This window comes from Castor canadensis, chromosome 17, assembly GCF_047511655.1.
Source record: "Castor canadensis chromosome 17, mCasCan1.hap1v2, whole genome shotgun sequence".
NCBI classification, from domain to species: Eukaryota; Metazoa; Chordata; class Mammalia; order Rodentia; family Castoridae; genus Castor; species Castor canadensis.
Window position 1 is genome coordinate 39,251,059 of NC_133402.1, and position 22,964 is coordinate 39,274,022.

The 22,964-nt window shown below is 36.4% G+C and overlaps 1 protein-coding gene across 2 annotated transcripts in view; it reads left to right on the top strand.

Moving 5' to 3' along the window:
* Positions 1–10,656, top strand: part of Golga4 (golgin A4) — a 143,110-nt gene extending 132,454 nt beyond the window's left edge. Inside the window, exons 25-26 of one of the 2 annotated variants that reach the window (XM_074060463.1) lie at positions 7,573–7,632; positions 9,964–10,656. In XM_074060463.1, the coding sequence (XP_073916564.1) occupies positions 7,573–7,602 (30 nt within the window). In that variant the 3' untranslated portion in view covers positions 7,603–7,632; positions 9,964–10,656. The remainder of the gene's footprint in view (positions 1–7,572; positions 7,633–9,963) is intronic. The other variant, XM_074060464.1, reaches the window with a different exon arrangement.
* Positions 10,657–22,964: the final 12,308 nt, after the last annotated feature.

Below are 22,964 nucleotides of genomic sequence, written 5' to 3' on the forward strand. Positions count from 1 at the left end.
TTAAAAAAAAAAACACCACCACCAAACTGTTTGTTGTCTGCAACAAACTTATTTCACTGGCAAAGAAGTACACATATTGAGTGAAAAAGAGTGTAAAATGATATTCCAAGCAGATGGAATCCAAAAGTAAGTGGAAATACCTATACTTGTATCTGACAAAGCAGACTTCAACCAAAAATTAGAGGCATAAAGAAAGTCACTCCATATTAATAAAGGAGTATATCCATCAAGAAGATTGTAAATACATCCTGAAAAGAATATGCATTCCTCTCAGCAACACATATAACTTTCTCCAAAATACATTACATTTTGGATCATGAACTTAACACATCTCAACAAATGTAAAATAATTGAAATATTTTTGTAATAAAATCAGAATCAATACCAAAGAGAAACTATACAAGCACATGGATATTAAGCAACACGCTTTTTAATAGTCTATGGGCTATTGAAGAAATCAAGAGAAATTGAAAATATGCTACAATAAGATTAAATGAAATCACCACTTAACAGAATCTGTGGTATACATAAAGGCAAATTCTAAGAGGGACATTTATAGCTATGATTTCCTGCATTAAGAAATCAAGAGAGCTCTTCAGTAAATAACCTAACAATGTAACTCAGAGTATTAGAAAGGCAATAACAAGCCAAACCTAAAATTAGTAGAAGGAAATAAATAATACATATCATGGCAGAAATTCATGAAATGAAAGCCAAAAGAATAATACAAAAAATCAACAAAACAAAGAACAGGTTTTTGAAAAGATAAACAAGATTGACAAACCCTTAGCCAAACCAAAAAAAAGAAGGGGAAAATACAAATAAAACAACATGAAAAAAGTAATATTACAACAGGTAACATGGCTTATTATGGAATATTTTTAAACATGTTTCAATAAATTGGAAAATCTAGAACAAATTATACATTTCTATACACTGATAATCTACCATTATCAAACCAAAAGAATGTAAGTAAGTAAGTAAATAAATAAATAGATAAGCAAGCTGGTTTGTAATGAGAAATGAGATTGATGTAGTTACAGAGTCTCCCATCAGAGAAAAGCTCAGGTTTGGACACATTCACTGCTTCATTCTACCATACCTTTAAAGAAGAACTAAGTTTTGTTTCTCAAACTATCCCATGAAACAGAAAGGGGAAGAACACATCCAAACTCATTGTGTATAACTAGTATTTCCCTGATACCAAACCTCTTAAGGATACAACAAAAGGAGAAGACTCCAGACCAATTTCCTTGATGAACATAAACATAAAAATACTCAGTAGCATTCTTATAGCCAAATTTAATAACACATTAAAAAGCTCCTACACCGTGATTGTGTTGGTTTCATTCCAAAGACTCAGGGATGGTCCACACATAAAAATCAATAAAGGTAATTCACCATGTAAATAGAATCAAGAACAAAGCTCACATGACTATTTCAATGAATGCATAAAAGCTTTTGACAAAATTCAACATCCATTCACAATAAAAAGCCCAGAAGAAACTAGAAATAGATGGATCATACCTCAACATAAAGGTATACGTAAGAAACCAAAAGCTAACATTATACTTAATGGGAAAGTATTTCCTCTATAATCAGGAACAAGAAAAAGGTGCCTAGTTTCCCCAACTTTGTTTGATTCTTAGCCAGAATTCTTGAATTCTTAGCTAGACCTTTAGGCGAGAGAAAGAAAAAATTTTTTATTGCTTCCCCCCACCCCATTTTTACATTTACTCAACATATGTATACATGGTTTGGGCCACCTCCCCTCCATTGCCCCCCCCACCCAGCAGAACCTGTTCTGCCCTCTTTTCCAATTTTGTTGAAGAGAAAACATAAGAGGTGACAAAGAAAGACAGCGTTTTGCTAGTTTGAGATAAAAATAGAGCTATACAGAAAGATTCCTGTGCTAATTCCATGTACATGTGTATTACAACCCACATTGGTTCATCTCTACCAGACGTCTTCATTACTTCCTAGTCCCCTTCCCATAGTGGTCTCTGCCAGTTTAAGATGGCTATATTCACTCCTTTACAGTAAGCACATCAATCACATTCAAATTTTAGGTTTCCTTCTCTTTCCCCTATACCTCCATGTGTATTCTCCCATTAGTGTGTGACCCGTGTCCAATAATATTAGTGCATTTGTTTTAGGGCTGTAATCTGCATATGAGGGAGTACATGAGATTTTTGATCTTCTAAGCCTGGCTAACTTTACTTAAGATAATGTTCTCCAGTTCCATCCATTTACTTGCGAATGACAAAATTTCATTCTGCTTTGCGGCTGAATAAAATTCCATTGTGTATAAATACCACATTTTCTTAATCCATTCGTCAGTAGTGGGGCATCCTGGCTGCTTCTATAACTTGTCTGTTATGAATAGTGCAGCAATAAACATGGGTTTGCAGGTACGTTTGTAATAACTTGAGTCTATCCCTAGGAGTGGTATTGCTGGATCATATAGCAGACCTATGGTTAGTTTCTTAAGAAGCCTCCATATTGTTTTCCGAAGTGTTTGTACTAGCATACATTCCTACCTACAGTGTATGAGGGTTCCTTTTTCCCCTGCATCCTCGCCAACATTTTTTGTTGGTGGTGTTGTTGATGCTAGCTATTCTAACAGAAGTGAAGTGGAATCTTAATGTGGTTTTGATTTGCATTTCCTTTATGGCCAAGGATGGTGAGCATTTTTTCATGTGTTATTTTGTCCATTTGGACTTCTTCCTTTGAAAAAGTTCTGTTTAGTTCAGTTGCCCACTTCTTTATTGGCTCATTGATTTTTGGGGAGTTTAGTTTTTTGAGCTCCCTATATGTTCTGGTTATCAATCCTTTTGTCTGGTGTATAGCTAACAAATGTTTTCTTACATCTGTTGGGTGGTCTCTTCAATTTAGAGGCCGTTTCTTTTGTTGTGCAGAAGATTTTTAATTTCATGTAGTCTCATTTGTGCATTCTTTCTCTTAGTTGCTGGACTGCTGGAGTTCTACTGAGGAAGTTCTTGCCTATACCTATTGCTTCCAGAGTATTCCTTCCTCTTTCCTGCACTAACTGCAAGGTTTCGGGTCTGATATTAAGGTCCTTAATCCTGTACTTAATACTAGTACATGGTGATAGGCATGGATCTAGTTTCAGTTTTCGGTAGGCAGATAACTACTTTTCCCAGCAACATTTGTTGAAGAGGCTGTCTTTGCTTCATTGTATGTTTTTGGCACCTTTGTCGAAAATAAGGTAGGCATAGCTGTATGGATTCATATCTGGGTCCTCTGTTCTGTTCCACTGGTCATCATATCTGTTTTTGTGCCAGTACCATGCTGTTTTTATTGCTATGGCCCTGTAGTATAGTTTGATGTCGGGTATTGTGATACTTCCAGCATTGCTCTTTTTCTCAGTATTGCCTTGGCTGTTCGTGGTCTTTTGTGTTTCCAAATGAACTTTTGGGTAGATTTTTCAGTCTATGTGATGAATGTCACTGGAATTATGGTGGGAATTACATTGAACATGTAGATTGCTTTTGGTGGTATAGCCATTTTTACTATGTTGATTCCGCTAATCCATGAGCATTGGAGATGAGAAAGAAATTTTTTAAGAAATGTTTTTTAAAAGATACAAATAGAAAAGGAAAACATCAAATTATCCCTCCTTGCAGATCTGATTCTATACTTTAAAGGCCCAAAGGACTCCTCCAGCAAACTCTTAGATCTGATAAATACTCAGAGAAATAGAAGGACACAAAGGCAATATAAAACATCAGTAGCTTTTCAATATATCAATATTGAAATAATAACGCTGAGAAAGTCAGGAAAATAATCCTATTCATAATAGTTTTAAAACAAAAATCCTAGAAATAAACCTAATCAAGGAAACAAAATACCTCTATAATGAAAAATGTAAAACATTGAAGAATGAAATTTAAAAAGACACTAGAAATGGAAAGACCTACATGCTCATGGACCAGCAGAATTAACATTGTGAAAATGTCTGTATCAACTCTAAGTTACTTAGCAGATTCCATGCAATCCCATGAAAATTCTAATTACATTCTTTCCAGAATTAGAAAAAAAATTTAAAAATTCATGTTGAAACACAAAAGACCCTGAATAGCCAAAGTAATCCTGAGCAAAATGATACAATGCTGGGAGTATCACAATTCCACATTTTACATTATATACAACAGAGCAGAAAGGAAGCTATATGGAAAGAGGAATGAGTCCACTGAAGATGTGAGGGGGATGGGGCAACAATGTGGTGAATATAATCAAAGTACCCTTCATTTATTTTTATAAGAAAATGTCATGATGAAACCCATTACTTTGTATAATAATTAATGTATGTGTGCTAATAAAAAATAATTGATATTAAAGACAGAAAAGTTTAAAATTAAAAAAAATTTTTAAATGATGCAAAGGAGCTTTTATTTTCTTTATTCATTTTCTTCAATTTTGATATTGAAGTACAACAGATTCTTCTTACAATATTTGACTTCATTTTATTAGTGGTTGCTATACAGGATAGAATCATCAATCAAGTCTGTTATAATAAATGTAGCAGGAATCATTCTCTCTCATTCCATGCATACATGGACTCAGATTTGTTTGCTTTGATGGAAAACTAACTGAAATGATAAATGTAAATAGTAAACAAAATAAAAAGCTCTTAAAACAAATCCGTCCCCCCCCAAAAAAAAAGTTGTTTTAAGCTTAAATTTTCTAACAAAAACATTACACTCTTTATTCCTGAATACAGTTTTACTCATTCTAGGTAGGGATGGAATGGTGAGTAACTGATCTTTTGTGAAATCTTTATCATTGACACTGACCCGACCAGGCAGAATGTCCTATTTTTCTACTGCTTCTTTAAACTATTATTTTGCTTACTGAGTTAATTCAGTCAATAATTGCCTACTTGTATAGTTATGGGAAATATAGGAAAATTGAAGAAATGGAAGACATGACTTTTAGGGAGGAGAAGTAATACCCATCCACTTAAGTTATACTTAAGTAGTATAATTCCAGTAATAAAAACATTTTTCAGAAATAAAAATTATGAGCATGAATTAAGAGATCCCAAAATATGAGAAGATTTTTTTTTTCATTTTTCTTTTATTATTCATATGTGCATACAAGGCTTGGTTCATTTCTCCCCCCTGCCCCCACCCCCTCCCTTACCACCACTCCACCCCCTCCCGCTCCCCCCACTCAATACCCAGCAGAAACTATTTTGCCCTTATCTCTAATTTTGTTGTAGAGAGAGTATAAGCAATAATAGGAAGGAACAAGGGGTTTTGCTGGTTGAGATAAGGATAGCTATACAGGGCATTGACTCACATTGATTTCCTGTGCGTGGGTGTTACCTCTAGGTTAATTCTTTTTGATCTAACCTTTTCTCTAGTTCCTGGTCCCCTTTTCCTATTGGCCTCAGTTGCTTTTAAGGTATCTGCTTTAGTTTCTCTGCGTTAAGGGCAACAAATGCTAGCTAATTTTTTAGAAGAAGAAGAAGATTTATAAATTAATCAAATTAAGTCATCTTTTTGTCAGTCTGAGGAGATTCTTCAGATACTTAGTAGAGTAATTCATGACTGTTTTATATATCGTTAAGATAATTTCATTAAGAAAGTTTATTGTCATTGGGTAATAAATCATCTCTTGGAATTAGGATGTTCCTTCTTTAAAAAGAAACCTTTCTTTAAAATTTTTTTTTCTCTTTAGAGTACTAGCAAAATTCAGTGATATAAACCTACATGTCTATTTTCCTGATGACACCCTTGAAAGAAAATTTGCCTTTGTTGCCGAAAAGGGATTTGATTTCATTCCCCATGTATTCTAGTCATGCTTTGCTTTCACACAGACCCCTCAGGTTGTGTTTTGGGTTTGGGGTTTGTTTTTGTTTTCATTTTTTTTGTTTTGTGTTGTTTTTTTGCCAAACTGGGGATCAAACACAGGGCCTCATGCATGCTAGGCAAGCACTTTATCACTGAACCACACCCTCAGCCCTTGTGTCTAGTTTTTGATTGGTCCTTACCCCAGACCAGTCTTGTTTGTCTTTTTTTTACCCCTTTGTGTAGAATTTTTAAAATCTCCCCTAAACCTGTTTAGTCTCCTAAACAGGATTTTTCAGCATTTTTATGTATAATAATTTTCCATTCCAGCATGAGTTTTACCTTCCCTTTTGTGTACAAATGCATGCAAAGTGGATTTGGAAAACAGATTTAAGTAAAACTGATAAATAGTGAAAAATACTGCATATGTAAAATACATATTTGCTATAATGAAAGTGTTTTGACTAACATGTTAGAGTAAGGTAATAAAGAATCATTTTTAAATGTTGCACGTTATTCAGAAACACTACATAGAAAGAAGACCCTTAATGATCTTCAGCCTCCTTCCACCCTGCCAAGATTATCTCTCTTCATAGTATGGTGAACCAGGCATGGTCTTTGCTACTTGTAATCCTGGCTCTGGGGAGGCAAAGGCAGGAAGATCACTAGGTCAAGGCCATTGGGGCTACATAGCAGGACCCTGACTCGAAATACACAGTGTGGTTAATAACAACATTTTTTAAACCTTTATCATTATGAGTGTTCAACAGCTTTTATATATATGTATGTGTATATATATATATCTATATCTATATCTATATCTATATAGATATAGATATAGATATATATACACAAAATATCTTTGTGTTATTCCACCTCATTTTTTAATAGCTAGTTGTATGGTTATATAGATGTGTTACAGTTTATTTCACCAGTTTCTTCTTCATTCCATTCAGTTAAATTGTTTTCAGTTTTTAGTACTTAACAAGCTTAGAATACCTTTAGGATATTACTATAATGTTGTGTATGTGCTGCAAAACATTATTTTCTAGTTTGTTGATTTTGCTGGTTTTTACTAATTTCACATTAAATATAAAAAATAATTTGGTCACACTAGTACTCTGCTTTTATAAACAACTTTTTTGGTGCTGCTGTTTTAAAGTAAACTATGAAGCTAATTAATGATTTTGAATTATGGCCATCTTAAAATAGGGTATAAAATAAGAAGGTTTGCTATAGGAAAAATTGTATTTGAGATTGAGTTCCTTTAAATTGAAATTTATTTTGGTTCATCATTCCTGAAACTACTCTTCATATTGTTTAATTGTAAGGGAGTTAAATATGATAACTCCTAAAATTGACACATATTAGGAAAGAGAATTCAGCATATAGACAAATTCATCAACATGTTTCCAAAAACTGTTGAGGATTAAACTAAAATTATATAAATGACTTTTTCACATATATTTTAATGAAATTATGAAAGAAGTCCTTTTTTAATGCAAATAATCAGTCCCTAACTTGTCTAGAAGTTAAATATACACTTGAAGTACACCTTTCATGTTGTTAAAAGTTTTAATGAATAGGTATTACATGTTCCTATGGCTTACTTATACACCCTAGGTTTGGGGAGGTTTGAGAAAATTTTAACTGTAATCTGGTTAATACTATAAATTTCATATGCACATATAATCTATTTGTTATATTCTCTTAAAACTAACCCAATAAGCTTTTTTTTTTCTTCCTGGCTTTGTAGTTTACTTCACCTCGCAGTGGTATCTTCTGAGTAAACCAGTCTATGCTTAGTTTGCATGTGGTGAGTGGAGAATAATATGTCTTGTGTCTGTTGTGCAAAAATCAACTGTATTGCATGATACTAACCATTTTACTGGAATCTTTTTGTTCTCATTTAATGAACATGTGGTTATGCTTTGAGTTCAAATAAGTATTTTCTGTTAATTCTGTTATATGGGTCAACAATGCATAGATTAATAATCACCAAGAATGGCCTTTGAAATTTTCAAAGTTTGAGAGAGAAATGAAAAATCATTTTCTAAATAAAAGTGAAGTGATATAGTTCACAAGTCCAGGTTTTAAAAGCTTAAGTAGATTCGAGGTTAGATTGAAATAATGAAAACTAGTAAGGCTAATTAAAAATAAAAGGAGTTTTATTGTATCCTGGGATCATACAGTCAACACAGGATAGCACATTTGTTTTGAGGATACTTTTAGGCAGCCTCCTTTAATTGAATGTGGCATTTCTTTTTGAAATATTTTTATAGTGAAATATAGGTATATAAAATGTTTTATATAGTTCACTCTAAAATATTACTATTATTAACTTGATATAGCACCGCCTTAAATATTTAGGGTACATCTTGACCTCAGACTTTGTGATTATTTTCACATTATAAATAAGCAGACACAATTAATATAGTTTAATTATAATTAAGGATAATGATTGTTAATTCAGCCAGTATTCAGCTAACAGCATCAAAGTTTTATGCATCACTTCTTTTTGTTAAGCTTTTATCTTTAAGAATCCTCTATGCCTGCATTTGGGTCTCCTTTTAATCTTAATGTATATAATTTGATTTGCCTACGTCATTATCTGGAACTATCTTATTGTTCCTATTATCTACATTATAATGGCTGGCATTGCACTACATGGTTTTATTGGGTTACTTTTATAATAAATATATGAAAACTGAGAAAAATCTCACATCTAACCATTAAGTCTTAATATTGTCCTTTTTCATATATTATAAATATTATGTCATATTTCTTACATTATTACAGATAAAATCAGAGGAAATGCATACTGTATAATGTATAGCATTTCTGTTGATTGATTTTCCACTCAATTTTTTGTTTTAAACATTTCAGACCAACTATCAATATTTTATCATATTTCTCCCTTGCTCTCATTCTTGATTTCTCTCCATATTTATTTTCCCCCATTGTAGCAATTGGCAGTTATTTGCAGACATTGTGCTTACAAGATTTGACAGTTGCAAAATAAGCAAGTACTTTAAAATATATCTTTAAGGGGAGCATTTCCCTACATGCTCACAATATAATTATCACACTCAAGAAAGTTAGTATCAGGGTATTGCTATTAACCAGCATATAATATTCATTTTTCCCAGTTTTATGAATAATATCTTCCATAATATCTAAGATCCAGGATCATATATTGCAGTTAGTTGCCATGTTTTTTAGTCTCTGTTAAACTAGAAAAGTTCACCCAATCTTTTTGTCTTTTGGAACATTGGCATTGTGCCACAGTGTTTAATTTTGTTCCCTAGAATAGCTGAAGCTATTGACAGTGGAGTAATTAAATTTAACAGATCTTTTTCATATCTTTTTTTAGGTTCCTAGAAATAGCATGATATTGCTCTAGTTTCATAAATAATATACTATTAGGAGTATGTCATGAGTAGTAGATCATATTGTTCATTTATAAATGGAGAAGACTTTGAAATTTCTTTTTTCCACTAAAAATATATGGAAGGTTTGTCTATTACTTAATCATACTTGGTAATTTATTTGTATGACATTTTAAACCTCATACTTGATCTGACTTTAAGCTTTTAGCATTCTAATATTATTGAGAAACTCTCTTAGGAAGATTTCAGCTTTGTTTCTCATAGTATTTTTAATGTTTTAAATTAAGTTTGTTAATTCTAGATGAGGCTTCGCTCTTCACACAATGCTGTATGTCTTTTGCTGACATGCACATCATGGTAGGAGAATCAACACATTGGGAAGGTGGGATAAGCTCTTTCTCCCCTGTAAATCCAGTCTGAAGAGCTGCATTTTTATAGCCCTTTTCTACATCAGCATAATGGTTCTGAGTTTCTTAATGATCTGGCAGGATTTGGTACATGGTAAAAGGTTTCAGCTCTAAAGTTCACTTAAAAATACTATTTTGTGGATTGTTGACTATCAGTTTGAATCATTCCAAGAACATTTATTTCTAAAGCATTCTGTTAGGATTTAATATTTAGAATAGTCCTTCTTCTTTACTGCCATCTCCAGACCATCAAATGTAATTTTATTTTAGCTTGCAAAAGCAAATTTCCATAAAAATTGACCTTAAAAGATTATTTTTTTTCTTTATCTTCATTTTCTTTTTGTTTTCCAGTCATGGCTCTGATCTTCGTTTTGAAGAACTGGCAGAGTGATGTTGGGCAACTGCTGCTTGGAAAACTGCCCAGATTTGCACTTTGAGAATGAAGCTGTCAATTGGGACCCCTCTTTTAGCTAAAAGACTAAGGAAAATCTGATATTAGCCCACAGATATATTGCAGACTCCTTTTAAAATAGATTTTTTCCAGTGGAGAAATGGTGATAGGTTTTGCCTTTTTTCTTCAGTTTTTTCTTGGGAAGTTTTTTGTTGCTTTTGAAAGATAGTTTGAATAACTTAACCTGCTTTATAAGTAGACTTAACGTTCCTTTCTTCCATTCTTTTTGTCCCTCTTCTAAAGGAGTGCTTGCCTTTCTTATTTATGAGTGAGTTTTTTTTCTTTTTTAAAGATTTGTGCAATATGTTTTAAGGTGAAACTTAGTATATTTTTTCTATTAAATTAGAGAATTGATTATTACCCAGATTTTTTGAATATTGGCTAAAGATGATTCTTTAAGCAGTGATACATAAGTCCCAAATGGTAGTTCCTCATTGTTTACCTAGCTTTTGTACTTATTTTTTTCAGAGGAAGGAATACTACTGTAAATTGTAAATAGTCAGTACTACTGTATGCAATAACTATTGTATGCAAACCTGTTGGCAATGTCACCTTGGAAGAACAGATAAATAAAGTTTATTTCCTATATAGCATTTCTTATTGTGTTTCTTCCTAGGTTGAAATCTACTTCAAAATAGTTAAGAATCCATGTTTTACTTGGGTGAATATAGTGAAGAGCTGTCAGTCTAGCTAAATTCTGAGCATTTGGCAAGATTTTGTGTGTGTGTGTGTGTGTGTGTGTGTGTGTGTGTGTGTGTGTGAAATTTAGTATGACCAAGTTAGAAGCAGTGTGGAAACAGGAAATGTTCTAAAGTGTCTGTTTTAAAAGTGCCTCCTCTTTACAAAGTATGTATTCAAAATTAGTAGGACCAAGTTGGAAAAGGTATGGAAACAAGAAATACTCCATCATGTCTGTTTTAGGAGTGCCTCCCTCTCTGAAATAATACTTTTATTCTTTTTAAATTTGGTGAGAGAGAAATTTCTGGACACCAAGACTTGGGTACTGCTCCATATTTCCTTCATATTCTAGGAAACATAGTTCTCACAATCTAAGTATTATCTAACTTCTGCCCCAAGATATAACCCTAGTAAATAAGCCAGACTATACCATAGCTCTGCTGTTGTTTTATACTGTGCTGATAACTGGGGACAGAGAGGTGGGAGGTTTGGAGGATATGTGGCCAAAGAAACCCACCCATACCCCACAGCTGATTTGTTCTCTATTCTTGAACAGAAAGTTTTATTGCATAATTTTTAATCATAGTTTACTTAAATTAGCAAAATTCCATCCCACTAGGGGTTTCTAATAACAGACATGATTTCTTATCTTTTCCTAGGGTAGAAATGGTAGCCTCTGAGTGAAATCCATATGTGACTTCCTATAATTTCTCCTTAAACCCATTTCTGGAGACAACCATATCAAAAAGCAGGTTTCAGCAAACTTTTCCTATAAAGCACAGACAATAAACATATTTGGTCTTGCAGGCCATGTAGATTCTGTTGCAACTTCTTAACTTTCTATGTAGTGCATAGTCAGAAATAGATAATGCATAAATAAATGAGCATAGCTGTGTTCCAATAAAACTTTATTTATAAAAGTAGGTAGTGGGCTGGATTTGGCTTGTAGACTGTAGTTTGCCAACTGCCAAGAAAGGAAACAAGCTGGATTCTAAACGTGGATTTAGGGAGGAGTGACAAACAGTTAATATATAGGAGTCACTCATTTTTCCTCACAGGTATGTAGTGTCTCTTTCAGATAAGAGTGCAACACATTCACAATCCTTATGAACAATAGTTGTGACATTTTCTTATTGTTAACAAACATGTTTCAGTGAGAAGGATAATCCATTATATGGTGCTTAGCATTAGCGTCTTAAGACCCTATGGGAACTTTTCTCAAAGATCCCCTGTTACTGTATCCCTGATTGATAACCTGGGAAATACCAGGATTTTTCCAATGATAATTATAGGACCTGTTTACAGCTTAGGTTATTGTTTAGTGGTACTTAGTCTTCTATTCTCTGATATTGCAGACAAACAAATTTGTGATGGCTGAGGATCAGCCTTAGGTCACAGACAAAACACTGGCATTCTAGCACTTAAATCCAGAAATGGACTCTATAGCCAATGCTGTCTCCAAGAGGTCATGACTACTACAAAGATTGCTGTAGTAAATCTGTTGACAAGAATCCAGCATTTCACTTTGAGAGATGTTAGATGCCATTAAGTTATTATTTTAGCAAAAGTTTTGGCAAAAAAATATCACCTGCAGTTACCGGAATTTGTAGTTACTTTGTTCTAACCAGGTACATGTGAATTTTGGCAGAGAACAGCTTTGTGGTTAACTAGTTTTGAACTAGACATTCGTGAATTAAAGGACAGGAACATTATTTAGTTAGGTTTCTGTTATGTTCTTTAGAAGTAGACTTAAGATATATGCAAACATTGATACAATGACCCTCAGTAAGAAACAGGCATTTTAAAAGGTAAATTTTCTCAAGAGAAGCCTATGGTACAAATATGTTTTCATCTCATAATTTCCTAGTCACTTACTCCCCTGCTCCAGGAAGGCTTATTTCCCCTCAGTCAACCTGCTTTTCAGTGGAGTATTTGGTGTCTCTACCTCTGCTTCTTTCCACCACTCTGTTGGAGTGGGCAATTCAAATAATTGTCTTTTTAATTCATGGGTCACCTAGAGAAGTTAAAACAAGATGCAAGATAGATCATGTGATCCTAATATAATATCTGATGCCACCATGGGGTGAGATAACTGGTTTGTCAGGGGGGAGAGGATGAGTGTATTTTGGGGGACTTGTAAATGGATTTTTGTAGTCCATTGTGAAAATTGTGGTAGAATGGATTATTCCTTCCAGTTCTTCACTCCTTTCCTATTTTGGATTTGTGACCACATATTTTGATGCAGTTATCTCCTTATAAAATGAATGAGACCATTTTCCCACCAGCATTCAATATGGCTACATAACTTTTGTTGGTGAGGTTTAGGTGGATGTGACCCATGTCACATGTGAGCAGAAGTTTTAAGAGTCCCTCCATAGTTCAACTGTTACTCTTGTATCTCTGTCATGAGACTGAGGTTGCGTCTTCAACCAGGGTGCAGAAGAATGAAGACATGTCACAGGGATGAGAAATAAACATGTATTGTTGTAGACTACTGAGATTTGAGCATCATTTGTTACCAAAAATAACCTAATTAAAGTTGACTGGTATATTGTGCAAACAAATAAAGTTGTAGGATAATGATTTTCTTTACATTTATCCTACTTGAGGTTTTATTGTCTTATATATGTAGGTCTTTTGCCACATTTTAGAAGTTTTCAGCTATATTATCAAGTATTTTTTCAGCCATACTCTCTGTTCTCTCCTTCTAAAATTCCAGTGGTACATTGTTAGATCCCTGAAACTGTGCTTATTTCTCTTTTTTTCAACCTATTTTCTCTTTGTTGTGCAGAATAATTTCTGTCGTTCCATCTTCATGTCACTGATTCTTTTCTTTGGATACCCCTCTTCTGCTCTTGAAACCATCCATTGAGTTTTAAATTCAGTTATTGTGTTCTTTAGTTCTAGAATTCCCTCCTAGTTCTGTTACAAACCATGTTGAAAGACTGGGATCCTGTTCTTAATCAATAAGAGTCCTTAGTGAACAAGGAGAGCACCTCCAGTTATTTCAGGCCCTTTTGCTATGTTTGGCAATCCTTTAGTGAGCAGTGGTGGCAGGTGACTGCAGGAAGCAGCAGATCCTCTAGTGTCACAGCCCTTGTATGGCAGGACTGTGCAGGACCCCAAGTCTTCTCTTAACAGGTGTTACAGCTCCCATGCCCTGAGTATTGGGACCTGGGACACTTTGACAGCACCAGTAGCTGCAGTGTTCAATATTGGCAGTGGCAAGTGTGCCACTCCCAATGTCAATCTGCTCCAACCACTGCCCACTCCAACGCTACCAAAGCAGCTCCAGCCCCCTCACCTCTGCTTCTACCTCTGCTGCCATTTTGATCTTTGTGTACAGGCTGAGCTCCTTTATTAATGATGAAAATCAAAGGTAAGAATAACCACTTAAAAAAACTCATTGGGAGGAGGATTCCAAGATGGCAGCTAGAGGTAGGAAGCAGAAAGCAAGCTTCCTATAGTGAAATCTTGGAGAGACGCTGGAGACACACTTTGCAGGCATAATCACTGAAAAAAGGCATAACTTTGACCCCTCCACATCTCCAGCTGGTGCAGAGAATCTCCACCTCACGTTAAACGGAGAAACGAGGAGGGCCCCCGGGGCCGCCAGTGGCCAGCGCCCATACGGCTTGGGAAGACACAGACCAGGTGAGCTTCGCGGTACCGTGGTAGCCCGACAGACAAGCCTGGGCCAGAGCAGCATAGCCCCCTAGACAGACTGACCTCCACCCGGGGAAAAAAAGAGAAACTGAGTAATAAGCAATAAGAACAGTTAAGACACGCTGGAAAGAGGGTGGGGCACCCTGAGTGCTGAAGATTGGGGGAAGGGAATCCTTCCCAGGACTGTAAATAAACAAGCCCGGCGGGCCAGAGAGCCTCTGGCAGGAGCGGGGTGCGCGCCCAGCAACCAGGAGCAGGGAAGCTTGTGAGAGTGGCTGAGGGAGGAAAACTCCACAGGAGAGGAGGGACGACCCACTTCCCACATGAACTGTAAATAAACATGGCGGCCGGCAGGAGCAGCAGCACCACCCAGTAAGCAGGAGCAGGAAAGCTTCTGAAAGTGGCAGTGGGAGGAAAACTTCAGAGGAGAGGGGGGATGACCCACCTCCCACATGAACTGTAAATAAACATGCAGGCCTGACAACGTGGGGGCAGTGTCACCTTTCCCACTGCTTGGAAAGGGGAAAGCCTGTAGCAGAGGCTCCCGCACAGGAGAACTCTGAGCAAACAAAGCCTGTGGGACCAGGTGAGGGCTAGCTCACCCCAGAGATCTGCATAAATAACGCCACCAGCTACAGGCTGAGAGCAGCGGCAGGCAAGCCACAGTTGCAGATACCACTCTTAGAACTGTATCCAGATGCTTTTTTTTTCTTTTTCTCCCTACCTTTGATGAGAGAACAACCGAATTACACTTGCAAGCGGAAAACCTTACTGAAACTGTATTGCATTTGAACTTGGGACACTTGGTGGGGCTTTTTGTGTGTGTGTTTGTGTGTGTGTGTGAGTGTGTAGTTTTGTTCTACTTTATGCATCCCCTTTGATGAGACAACTACAGAACAACATCTGAGGCACCAACTCCAGGACTGGAGATTGAGACGAACACCCAAATTATTAAGACTGAAATTGCATTGCATGTAAACTTGGAAGTTGTTTGGGGTTTTTTTTGTTTACTTTTCTATTTTCCATTTTATTTTAATTCATTTTTATATATAGATATTTCTTTCATTTACTTATTTTTTATTTTTTTTATCATTGATTTTCAATCCTCTCTCTGTCTCTCTAATGTCTGTTCAGCTTACTGTCTATTAGTACACTAACACTCCCTGTTTATATCTTTGAAATTCTCTAGTCTGATACCTTGTTCTGCTTTCTCCCTCTTGTCTGTATATTTGTTTTCCCCTTTTCTTTAACTTCTTGTTTCCATCTCAGCTCACCCTTCCATTCTAAATATTACCATTGTTATTATTACAAGCTAGAAAATACGTAACTGCACACAGTACAGGGACAGTAACAACACCAAGGACAATGAAGGGAAGACAGAAAAAACAGGGAAACCAGTTTCCCCACAGCAAAAAATTAGTACAGGAACCAGAGGGGAATGAAGAGAACAGAAACTCAGATCCAGACTCCAATAAAATGAAGATAAACTATGCCAAAGGACCCAATGAAGCCCACAAGAATAATTTAAAAGAAGACATACTACAAGTACTCAATGAGAATTTTATAGAGATGATACTGGATAGGGTCAACCAAAATGTACAGGAGACACTCAAGAAATTCCAAGACAACAAAAATAGAGAATTTGAAAAAGCAAAAGAAGAAATAAAGGAAACCATAGAAGCACTGTATACACACCAAAGTGAGAGAGCAAACACGATGAATAAACAGATAAATGAACTCAGGACAAAAATAGACAACATTAAAGAGGAAACCAGCCAGGATATGGAAAACCTCAGAAAAAGGAATGAAACAGAACTGCAAAACAAAATGGAAGGCCAATGCAGCAGAATAGAACAAACAGAAGACAGAATCTCAGAACGTGAAGACAAAATGGTAATTAAAGGAAAAACCAAAAACTATTAATTAAACAACTCAAGACCTGTGAAAAGAAAATACAAGAACTCACCGACTCCATCAAAAGACCAAACTTGAGAATCATGGGCATCGAAGAAGGAGATGAGGTGCAAGCAAAGGGAATGCATAATATATTTAACAAAAGAGTAATGGAAAATTTCCCAAATCTTGAGAAAGATATACCCATACAGATTCAAGAGGCCTCCAGGACACCAAACAGATCAAATCAAAATGGAACTACCCCATGACATATCATCATTAAAACAACAAGTTCAGAAACTAAGGAAAGAATATTGAAGGCTGTAAGAGAGAAAAAACAAGTAACATACAAAGGTAAACCCATCAAAATCACAGCAGACTTCTCAACAGAAACATTAAATGGAAGAAGAGCATGGGGTGAGATCTTCGAGGCACTGAATGAAAATAACTTCAACCCCAGGATACTCTACCCAGCAAAACTATCATTTAAAATAGATGGAGCAATAAAAGTCTTCCATGATAAGCAGAAACTAAAACAATATGTGACCACAAAGCCACCATTACAAAAGATTCTGCAAGGGATCCTGCACACAGAAAGTGACACCCAACTTAACCATGAAAAGGCAGGCAGCACCAAACCACAGGATAAGAAAAAGCAAGACAGTAGAGAGTAACATCAAGTTAGGTACACACAATCAAACCTTCAAACAACTAAGACAACTAAATGGCAGGAATCACCACATACCTATCAGTATTAACGCTTAATGTTAATGGACTTAATTCACCCATCAAAAGACACCGTTTGACAAAATAGATTTAAAAAGAAGATCCAACAATTTGTTGCTTACAGGAGACTCATCTCACCGACAGAAATAAGCATATGCTTAGGATGAAAGGCTGGAAGAAGATTTACCAAGCCAATGGCCCCCGAAAACAAGCAGGAGTAGCAATACTTATCTCTGACAAAGTAGACTTCAAACCTACAGAAGGACATTCCATACTAATAAAAGGGGAAATAGACCAAAAGGAAATAATAATCATCAATCTGTACGCACCCAATGTCAACGCACCCAATTTCATCAAACATACCCTGAAAGACCTAAAAGCATATATAAACGCCAACACAGTGGTTGTGGGAGACTTTAACACTCCATTATCATCAATAGATAGGTCATCCAAACAAAAACTCAATAAAGAAATCCAAGATCTAAAATATGCAATAGATCAAGTGGACCTAGTAGATGTCTACAGAACATTTCATCCAACCTCTACACAATATACATTCTTCTCAGCAGCCCATGGAACCTTCTCCAAAATAGATCATATCCTAGGGCACAAAGCAAGCCTCAGCAAATATAAGAAAATAGAAATAATACCGTGCATACTATCTGACCACAATGCAGTAAAAGTAGAACTCAACAACAAAAGTAAAGACAAAAAACATGCAAACAGCTGGAAACTAAATAACTCATTACTTAATGAAGAGTGGATCATCGATGCAATAAAAGAGGAAATTAAAAAGTTCCTGGGAGTCAATGAAAATGAAAACACAACCTACTGGAACCTATGGGACACAGCTAAGGCAGTCTTGAGAGGAAAGTTTATAGCCATGAGTGCATATATTAAAAAGATTGAAAGATCCCAAATCAATGACCTAATGATACATCTCAAACTCCTAGAAAAACAAGAACAAGCCAATCCCAAAACAAATAGAAGAAGAGAAATCATAAAAATAAGAGCTGAAATCAATGAAATAGAAACCAAAAAAACCATACAAAGAATTAATGAAACAAAAAGTTGGTTCTTTGAAAAAATAAACAAGATCGATAGACCCCTGGCAAACCTGACTAAAATGAGGAGAGAAAAAACCCAAATTAGTAGAATTAGTAATGCAAAAGGGGAGATAACAACAAACACCATGGAAGTCCAGGAAATCATCAGAGACTACTTTGAGAAACTATATTCAAATAAATTTGAAAATCTAAAAGAAATGGACAGATTTCTAGATACATATTATCATCCAAAACTGAACCAAGAGGAAATTAATCACCTGAATAGACCTATAACACAAAATGAAATTGAAGCAGCAATCAAGAGTCTCCCCAAAGAGAAAATTCCAGGACCTGATGGATTCTCTGCTGAATTCTATCAGACCTTTAAAGAAGAACTGATACCAACCCTCCTTAAACTGTTCCACGAAATAGAAAGGGAAGAAAAACTGCCAAATACATTTTATGAAGCCAGTATTACACTTATCTCAAAACCAGGCAAAGACACCTCCAAAAAGGAGAACTATATGCCAATCTCCTTAATGAACATTGATGCAAAAATCCTCAACAAAATAATGGCAAACCGAATTCAGCAACACAGCAAAAAGATTATTCACCATGACAAGGTAGGCTTCATCCCAGGGATGCAGGGGTGGTTCAACATATGAAAATCAATAAACGTAATAAACCACATTAACAGAAGCAAAGACAAAAACCACTTGATCATCTCAATAGATGCAGAAAAAGCCTTTGATAAGATCCAACACCATTTCATGATAAAAGCTCTAAGAAAACTAGGAATAGAAGGAAAGTTCCTCAACATTATAAAAGCTATACATGACAAACCTACAGCCAGCATTATACTTAACGGAGAAAAACTAAAACCATTCCCTCTAAAATCAGGAACCAGATAAGGATGCCCACTATCTCCACTCCTATTCAACATAGTACTGGAATTCCTAGCCAGAGCAATTAGGCAAGAAGAAAGAATAAAAGGAATACAAATAGGTAAAGAAACTGTCAAAATATCCCTATTTGCAGATGACATGATCCTATACCTTAAAGACCCAAAAAACTCTACTCAGAAGCTTCTAGACATCATCAATAGCTATAGCAAGGTAGCAGGATATAAAATCAACATAGAAAAATCATTAGCATTTCTATACACTAACAATGAGCAAACAGAAAAAGAATGTATGAAAACAATTCCATTTACAATAGCCTCAAAAAAAATCAAATACCTAGGTGTAAACCTAACAAAAGATGTGAATGAGCTCCACAAGGAAAACTATACACTTCTGAAGAAAGAGATTGAGGAAGACTATAGAAAGTGGAGAGATCTCCCATGCTCATGGATTGGTAGAATCAACATAGTAAAAATGGCTATACTCCCAAAAGCAATCTACATGTTTAATGCAATTCCCATCAAAATTCCAATGACATTCATTAAAGAGATTGAAAACTCTACCGTTAAATTTATACGGAAACACAAGAGGCCACGAATAGCCAAGGCAATACTCAGTCAAAAGAACAATGCAGGAGGTATCACAATACCTGACTTCAAACTATATTACAAAGCAATAACAATAAAAACAGCATGGTACTGGCACAAAAACAGACGTGAAGACCAGTGGAACAGAATAGAGAACCCAGATATGAAGCCACACAACTATAACCAACTTGTCTTTGACAAAGGTGCTAAAAATATACGATGGAGAAATAGCAGCCTCTTCAACAAAAACTGCTGGGAAAACTGGTTAGCAGTCTGCAAAAAACTGAAACTAGATCCATGTATATCACCCTATACCAAGATTAACTCAAAATGGGTCAAGGATCTTAATATCAGACCCCAAACTCTTAAGTTGATACAAGAAAGAGTAGGAAATACTCTGGAGTTAGTAGGTATAGGTAAGAACTTTCTCAATGAAACCCCAGCAGCACAGCAACTAAGAGATAGCATAGATAAATGGGACCTCATAAAACTAAAAAGCTTCTGTTCATCAAAAGAAATGGTCTCTAAACTGAAGAGAACACCCACAGAGTGGGAGAAAATATCTGCCAGCTACACATCAGACAAAGGACTGATAACCAGAATATACAGGGAACTTAAAAAACTAAATTCTCCCAAAACTAATGAACCAATAAAGAAATGGGCAAGTGAACTAAACAACTTTCTCAAAAGAAGAAATTCAAATGGCCAGAAAACACATGAAAAAATGCTCACCATCTCTAGCAATAAAGGAAATGCAAATTAAAACCACACTAAGATTCCACCTCACCCCTGTTAGAATAGCCATCATCAGCAACACCACCAACAACAGGTGTTGGCGAGGATGTGGGAAAAAGGAACCCTCTTACATTGCTGGTGGGAATGTAGACTAGTACAACCACTCTGGAAAAAAATTTGGAGGCTACTTAAAAAGCTGAACATCGATCTACCATTTGATCCAGCAATACCACTCTTGGCGATATACCCAAAAGACTGTGACACAGGTTACTCCAGAGGCACCTGCACATCCATGTTTATTGCAGCACTATTCACAATAGCCAAGTTATGGAAACAGCCAAGATGCCCCAGCACTGACGAATGGATTAAGAAAATGTGGTATCTATACGCAATGGAATTTTATGCAGCCATGAAGAAGAACGAAATGTTATCATTCACTGGTAAATGGATGGAATTGGAGAACATCATTCTGAGTGAGGTTAGCCTGGCTCAAAAAACCAAAAATCGTATGTTCTCCCTCATATGTGGACATTAGATCAAGGGCAAACACAACAATGGGATTGGACTATGAGCACATGATAAAATCGAGAGCACACAAGGGAGGGATGAGGATAGGTAAGACACCTAAAAAACTAGCTAGCATTTATTGCCCTTAACGCAGAGAAACTAAAGCAGATACCTTAAAGCAACTGAGGCCAATAGGAAAAGGGGAACAGGTACTAGAGAAAAGGTTAGATCAAAAAGAATTAACCTAGAAGGTAACACCCACGCACAGGAAATCAATGTGAGTCAATGCCCTGTATAGCTATCCTTATCTCAACCAGCAAAAACCCTTGTTCCTTCCTATTATTGCTTATACTCTCTCTACAACAAAATTAGAAATAAGGGCAAATAGTTTCTGCTGGGTATTGAGGAGGGGGAGAGGGAGGGGGCGGAGTGGGTGGTAAGGGAAGGGATGGGGGCAGGGGGGAGAACTGAACCAAGCCTTGTATGCACATATGAATAATAAAAGAAAAATGAAAAAAAAAAAAAGGACTAGGTTCAAAACTCATCTGGAAAAAAAAAAAAAACTCATTGGATCTAATGTTGCAACACCAGAGAGCAGCATAGGAAGTTGTCTCCTGGCTAACCACAAGTGAGCTGAGCAGCCTGCTTATATAGTGAGAAAGGGGGTGTGACAAGGATGCCTGCACCAATCATGCCAGTATCTTATGCAAATGAAGGACTGTATTTGCACAGGCCACCTGCTGGGCCACAAGGAGAAATGCTTCCCCTCTGACCTGGGAAGAAATGGCTGCAGGGTCATCTGGAGTTCACTAGGGCTTGTGGTGGCCAAAAGTATAAATTAAGCTGTTTGCTAAGACAGCTTACCTAAGCCAGAATTCTGCTTTGGCAGCCAGCAGCTGTGGTTGCCATGTTGTTTCCTCAAGACATCCATGAAGTGTTCAAAGCAGCCTGTGCTGGCTTGAGGGTAGTCCAGCTGGCTGCTTGGCTAATATTTTTTGCTCAAGCCAGCCAGGCCACCAGAGAAGGCTGTAACAGCTGTCAATTAGGGAGTCAAATTGCCCCAACCTACAGCAGTATTAGGAGTGAGTCGGACTTCTTGGTGCTTTAACAGTATTTAACAGTTCTCCAACTGCTTCTAACTCCTGCCCCAGTGCTACAGGAGAGGTGGGTCCCTACCAACTGTTTCAGTTCTTTATAGCTTCTGTTTGTTTGCTGATACTTTGTCTTTTTGTTTGTTTCATGCATGTCTATAGTTGCTCATTGAAGCATTTTGTAATAGCTGCTCTCAAATCTTTGTCCAATACTTCTGACAGCTCTGTCATCTTACTGTGTCTGCTAATTGTCTTTTTCACTTATGTTGAGATTTTCCTGATTCATGGTATATCTAATGACTTTCAGGTACAAGTTAGATATTTTGGAAATTAGGAGACTACATCTTAAGCCTTCTACTTTAGCTGGCCTCCTTTGACATTGCTTTGGCAAGGGAAGGGGTGATGTGAGGGGCAACTCATTACTTCTAAGTTAGGATAAAAGTCCAGGTTCTCCACTTGGCCTTAACTGACACTTAAGGTGAGGAAGGATCTCCTTGCTACTGCTGGGTAGGAGTGTAGAGATTTGTGTCTGCACTAGGCCTCCAGTGACACCTTGGGAGAGTAGTGGTGACAGTCCTTGGCTGGCAAAGAGGCTACAAGTCCAAGCTTTCTTTGTGGTTGCCACTAGTATCTCAGGGTGGAGTAGGAAAATCTCATTGCCACCCACTAGTGATGTTTCCTGCATCAGCCTTCTCTAATACCAACCTTAGCAGATTGTTGAGTACCTCCTTACAGCTTGGCAGATGTCTGTAGTCTAGGATCCCTGCTCTTTATGTGCTGGCATGAGTGGGGTGGGGCCACTGTTTGCTGTGGTGTTGGACTGGAGTACAGCAGTTACTGTCTCCCCTAGGCTTCCCTTTTCTTGGTCATTTGGCCAGAGAAAGAAGGATTTTGTTGGAGTTTTTGGATTTGTTTTATTCTTGGGGTTACTTTGTTTGTTTTGGCCATATTTAGCATTTCTATGTAGCTGACTTTTAATCCCCATAACTGGAATCTGTGAAACAAAAAGAAAACCGAGGGCATTTACCACCATGTCATTCCTTAGGTCCTGAGCTGCTTAGCTGGTCTGC